This window comes from Cibotium barometz, chromosome 26 (assembly GCF_041138505.1).
Source record: "Cibotium barometz isolate CiBa-2024 chromosome 26, ASM4113850v1, whole genome shotgun sequence".
Classification (NCBI taxonomy): domain Eukaryota; kingdom Viridiplantae; phylum Streptophyta; class Polypodiopsida; order Cyatheales; family Cibotiaceae; genus Cibotium; species Cibotium barometz.
In genome coordinates, this window is record NC_141071.1 from 27,740,352 (window position 1) to 27,746,484 (window position 6,133).

Below are 6,133 nucleotides of genomic sequence, written 5' to 3' on the forward strand. Positions count from 1 at the left end.
TCACTATTAATGTAGTATCACCCATGATACCAACTAGATGGTAAAATGGTATCTACAATTGTGTTAGGGTGCATGATTTCTATGTGGTGGTTCTTGAAGAACCATAGGTCATAAACAACACCTTGCACTCAAATGGTATATCGTTGCAGCTTAAGGTTTGTTATAAGTAAATGCCTGTAGGCATGGCTAAGGTTTGTTATAAGTAAATGCATGTAGGCATGGCTGTCACAATTCTCTTTCTATGTAAGTGCTATTCACACTAGGTCCTTGGAAATGGCCATCAAATGGTTCAGACGGCAGATTGGAAAAGAGGACACTTGATGCAAATTTGCAATCACAGTGGAGCTTTACACAAAAGGTGCATTTTGTCGAAGCCGTGTGAACACCCCTATGGGCAAGGGGGGGAGCGTTTCCCACGGGAAACCAAGAATGTGGGCTATGGGCAGGTGGCCAACTTGACAAAATCAAGCACAGCTTTGGCGTGACGACACTCTCTCTTCGGACTTCTCTCTCTCTCTCTCTCACACACACACACACACACCTCTTTATACGACCTTTCTTCCATTTCCTTCCGTGCGCGCTCTCAATTTCTTTCTAAACAGAAGAGGGTCCTATATATGTACATGCTGCATATGTTGTCTTGCCCTGTAGGTCCCCCCCCCCCCCCCCGCGCCCCCCCACCACCACCACCCACACCCACACCCACACCCACGTCCACACCCACATACAGAGTTTGGTTACTTGTGAGGCTTACACAGAGAGCTGATTTCTTGATTGTGAAATTTCCCCCCTCGCTAAGATGGATGATATAGGGTTAACAGCAACAACAACAACGGACCTCTCTGCTGCTGCAGAAAACCTCATGTTTTCCACCTCTGTCTGTAGTGTCCCTCGCTTGCTTGCAGGAGCCCTCTCTGGAGCCCTCACAGGCATGTTTGCTATCGGTAAGGATAACCTAGAATTCTCATCTCATCTAAATTACCTACATTCAAATAATGTTGTATATTCTCATCTCATCTAAATTACCTACATTCAAATAATGTTGTATATTCCTTTTAATTCTGCCAATTGCCTACCTTCGACCGATATTCTAATCCAGAATTTAAAACTTGATATCTTACAAGTCTCAATTTTGAGAATTTCCCAAAGTTCTTGTGTCTATTGATCATGTTAACCACCTTATGCTGCTAAGAAGACATTGTAATGTTTTCGAATTTCGTGTGTGTGTGTGTGTGTGTGTGTGTGCGCGCGCGCGTGTGTGTTTGTGTGTGTGTGCGCGCGCTGAGATCTCATAAGATAATCTATTCCTAAAGTTGCCAATGCCTTTTTTTCTTTAAATTCATGAGGCAACTTCCACTGTACTCTTATGTAGAAGTAATGTTTATAACTAAAGTGAGAGAGAGAGAGAGAGAGAGAGAGAGAGAGAGAGAGAGAGATTGCTTGAATTTGTATTTTGAAACATCAAATTTAAAGAATAATTTGTGCTCTTTGATATGATACATACATGCAGTGGGTGCATTCACTGGTGCAGTAACTGGAGCTCTAGCAGGCCGAGCAACAGATAGTGGTCTGCTAAGAGGGGCTGGTTTAGGAGCTGTGGCTGGTGCAGTGCTGTCGGTCGAAGTGTTGGAAGCCTCTCGAGCTTATTGGTATTCTGATCACACAAGCTCACGCCTATCGTCGACAGTGGTCAGCCTTCTTACCAAAAGCATGGGCAATTTTGTAGTAGTACCTTAAGCATTTTTTATATTTTAAATTTTTGATATGCAGGGAGAGTTTATTGAGGACTTGTTGAATGGGAGATTTGTCCAAGAGCAAGTTGCCCCTACCATACTGAACGCACAGAGATGGCAGGTCAGACATATCTTATTATGCTGTAAATTTGCATGCATGTGGAAGCTGGTCTTTTGCTCAGGGTTGATACATGCATGGGATGCTTGAAGCTTCTCTCTTTACTCGTTTACTCGTCTTGGGCTAAGGAAACACTAGAATTTCTAGAGTCTCTCCTCAGATGAAGGGGTCTACTTTCCATCGGAGACTCGTCGTAAAGTTACCTAGTAGACACATGCTGGAGACGTCTTACATGAGTTCTCCCTTTAGGGCCATCTGGTTGGATAGAGGTGGCCCTGTAGTTTTGGTTCGGCTTAGTGTTGTTTCTTGTAACTGTTCTTTTTCTCCTAGGAAAGTGGTTTATGAGATAAATCCAACATATCGCAGTTGTGGCCATGTATCCCAGATCCCATGGGAAGGCATCCACCTTGTGTGAATTCTACTCCTAGCAAGGCCAAGTGCATAATAATTTTAAGGCAAGCCATGGTAGCTGCTCTCTGGGAGTTTTCTAGGCAATCCTCTCTATGTATACAATGTAGCATCTGGATCTTCCATGATAACCTCCATTTCAATCATTTGTACAGCTACATCAGCTGTCCACACAGGGTGTTGTAGCCTTGCAAAGGCGAGACCTGAGATACAGTTTTCAAATTTCCTCAACCACCTCTGATGAAGAGGACCTGCCCTTCTTGGGGTTCCATCGCAGTCTACAGAGCATGCACAGATCACAGCATCCACATGTATCAAATTGTGTAGGCATTGTACTTGCATCATTGTTGCTTTCACACATGGGTGTGTAAACATCTTCTGCCTTATTGAGAAGATTTAAAAAAATTATACTAAATGGTTTCTGCACTTGTGTTGGCTCATGAATTGTGGCAGGTCAATATTTCCGAGATGAGCTATGAAGAGTTATATGAAATGTTTGGACCTGTGGAAGGTGGACGTGAAGGTGCTTCTAAAGCGTGTGTTGAAAAGCTACCATCACACTGTGTTACAGACCAAAACCGGATGGACTCGTCGGGAGAGACTATCTGTTGTACAATTTGCTTGCAGGTAGGAAGGACCACCTCAAAACCATGAAAAGCTTTGAGTGTCTTGGGCGGCTTTATCTTATGACATGTTAAGATGCTTCAGTCCCATTATGAAGTTGATGCCCTTGTTTTATTTAATGACAGGAACTCTTACAGGGAGAAACTGCAAGGTGTTTACCGTCGTGTCACCACACCTTTCACATGTCTTGTGTAGATAAATGGCTTCTAAGACAAGGTTCATGTCCCGTATGTAGACGGTATATTCAGAGCGATTTTCCTGCCCTTTAATTTGATTCTCACCATTAAGGCTGGTGGAGTGTACATATTAAAGGCTTCCTTGTGGCCGAGTGGTGGTGGTTGAGCTGAGATATGCTCATTAATTTTGGCACATTTGTAATCTAAAGCACATGTACCCAATCTTTTCACAGCGGCAATCTAAAAATGGTGAAAAGTTAGTGCTGAAAAAGCTGGTTACTGTGTCAAAAAGTAAATGATCTGTATGCATCCTATAGAATGTACATTGCACAGTTTGTTCAAAAGATCTGTATGCATCGTATAGAATGTACATTGCACAGTTTGTTCAAATGATATTTAAGTTTAGCTCTCTTAACAAAAGCAGAATGGCTCCCAAACGAGAGCAGCCAATGTTGGCTGAATAGGAGCAAGGTCATGGGGAGGGAAATTTTGTCATGAAACTGGTGATGAGCAGTCGAGGTGGGAGGCCCAGGTCATGATGTTTCTACAACCCATGTGATGGGTTGAGAAGAGTATGATGCTGAGAGGGGCTGAGGATAGATCTAGGTCAAGTACATTTGTCGTATCTGCTGGATGGGTCCATGTGTCGGTCATATATGTTCCTGGCAGATCACCCCTGGCAGCAACAGAGAGTTTAGTTTACAAAAGAGAGCATATCGTGGACCCAAATGCACACCCAAACCATGTGTCTGCCAGGATTTGAACCTGCAACCTCTAGGTCCCAAGCTAAGCACTCTACCAACTCACCTAGGGATTTTCAGGTGCCCAACCTTGTCAATTATTATTATTTGGGAGTCCAGCCAATTAGAAAAGGGCATCCAGTGCACATGGCCACTAGTGACCAACAGATCTGACCTATGTCCACCCTTTGCCAAATAGAAAAGGGCATCCAGTGCACATGGCCGCTAGCGACCAACAGATTTGTGTCCACCCTTTGCCACCGAGAAGAGAGAGATATCGATGCGCTTGTGTGGGCTAAAGCACTGATGGCGGGATGCTGCTGTCGAAGATCTCAAGCAACGGGTTGCACAGGGATGTGGAGGGTCCATTGGCTGATGGGTTGGTCAGAATGTGCATGATGCAAATGCTATGTTTTCTTTGCATAGGCACATGTGGAGATGGAGCACATGTTGTTTTTCTTCTTGGTGCTGTTTTACAGAGCCATGTGTAGGGTATGTGTGGAGAGTTTGAAAGACTACTGCATGGGATTGCTTCAGGGCTGGCTGGGCGTATGCTGGTCGGCGGCTAGGAGCTTCATGGAAGATGGCATTGGGGGCTGCGTTTGTTTTTCTGCATAGTTGGCATTGAGAAGTCTCTTGGCTGACTATGAATGGGAAGGCAGTGTCTCCTTTGTGCTGGGCTTCTCTGTGTAGCAGCCGTGTGGAGATGGAGCCAGGCTGCACGTTTTGCTTGGGGCTGGACAGTAAAGGCTTTTGCATTTCTTTTGTGATGTGCTTGGAGCCTTAGACACGAAGGTTTAGGGATTCACACGATGGGCTGCCAGTCGGGCAATGCCAAGAGGTCATTCACATGCACGTTTGTGGAGGATGCCAACAAGGTGAGATGTGGGGGTTTCACATCAAGGGTAGATTCTTCAACATTGCAGGTGGCCAAGAGTCAAGAGTAGTCAGTCAGACTTTGCTTGAAGGGTGTTCATGCGGGATCGGCTTTCGGGAAGGTGGACAACGTGCTTAGGGGCTCTAATACCTTCGGAATGGTGTTGAGCTTACCAGATGTACTTGGGTGGTGGTCTACTAGGGCGTCAACATCCGGGAGAAGATCATTGTGTGGCTGGCCAGCATGTTGCGACTCTTTGTCCTCAGTGGGCGCATGTAAGTAGACCAAGCTGCTATTTTTTGTCTGGAGGTACTTGGTGAGTTGGTAGCCGTGGATGACCGTTGCAAAGGTGGTGCGTAGATGATTTTGAGTGGGATCATTGATCATTCAAAGGAACAGGGTACAGACTTCATGATGTGGAAGTGTACAGGTTTCATGTCCATGGAACCAGGTTGCTCATGTTTTGGCTGGACAAAGGGGGAAGTGTCTCTTGAGGTTTGGCATGTCGCATCATGGTGGTCGGAGATAGTTGAACATTGTCATTGACATGTGTTGAGATTGAGAGGGGGACCCCCCCCGCCCCCACACCACCGCCCCCCACCCACCCACCTACCTATGAAACGTGTTGAGATTGGCATGAGGTCTTCAGGTTCCATCTGCTATTTAGCCTCTTACACAACTAATATCTTTCATAGCATCCATTCCCTTCCACTTGAATGACGCGAGGGAATCCTGGACTGGGGGAAGGGATTTGGTCCACAGACTACAGTTCGAGAACATTCGTCCTGGAAGACCTTGAAGAAAGGCTGAATTTCTTCACTAGTATAAACCATCTGCCTGTTCACTCTGGGATGTTTTCTTTGCTAATTTTCTACCCATTCTAGATGGGGAGGATATTGGGGGAAGATAACTGAAGAGTAGATGGAATCCCAAGCAGGTGCAACATGCTTAAATCCACACCATTGGATAGCCGGTTTTCTATTCTATAATGCTGCTCACATGTCTATTCGACCCATCTGATGTAAAAAGCTTTTTACCGAGTTATATATATATATATAATTATTGGTCCCAAAAAAAAAAAGGGTTGATGATTTGTCTCCTTACCTGAAGAATAGAGTTAGTAAGATGCAAGTTGTTGCTATTGTACTAAACATGTTTTAGCCCAACTGGAATAAATTAGTTTTGGTTTTGATACCTCCCATGGGAATTATTTTTGATCTATTTGTTTTGAGCAAAAAGCTGTACAAACATTCCTCTTGCATAGAAAGAAAACACTTGGCTCATTTGTGGCTAATTAGGGATACACTTCTCTTTGTTATTGTACAATAATACTCCCTCCTCCCTTTTCTACCCCCCTGTGCGTGCGTGCGTGTGTGTGTGTGTGTGTGTGTCTTACTATAGACAATTGTAAGATAATCATAGTATTTTGGATAGTGTAAGAGTTAAGTTCTTTTGAT

At 44.5% G+C, this 6,133-nt stretch overlaps 1 protein-coding gene across 1 annotated transcript; it reads left to right on the forward strand.

The window, feature by feature from the left end:
* The first annotated feature begins 534 nt into the window (after nt 1-534).
* LOC147623835 (RING/U-box superfamily protein) lies at nt 535-5,682 on the forward strand. The gene is made up of 5 exons (XM_086820470.1): nt 535-944; nt 1,511-1,689; nt 1,771-1,854; nt 2,713-2,886; nt 3,009-5,682. Exons 1-5 carry the CDS (start codon nt 800-802, stop codon nt 3,150-3,152), a joined length of 726 nt encoding a protein of 241 aa, XP_086676596.1. The 5' UTR covers nt 535-799; the 3' UTR covers nt 3,153-5,682.
* Nucleotides 5,683-6,133: the final 451 nt, after the last annotated feature.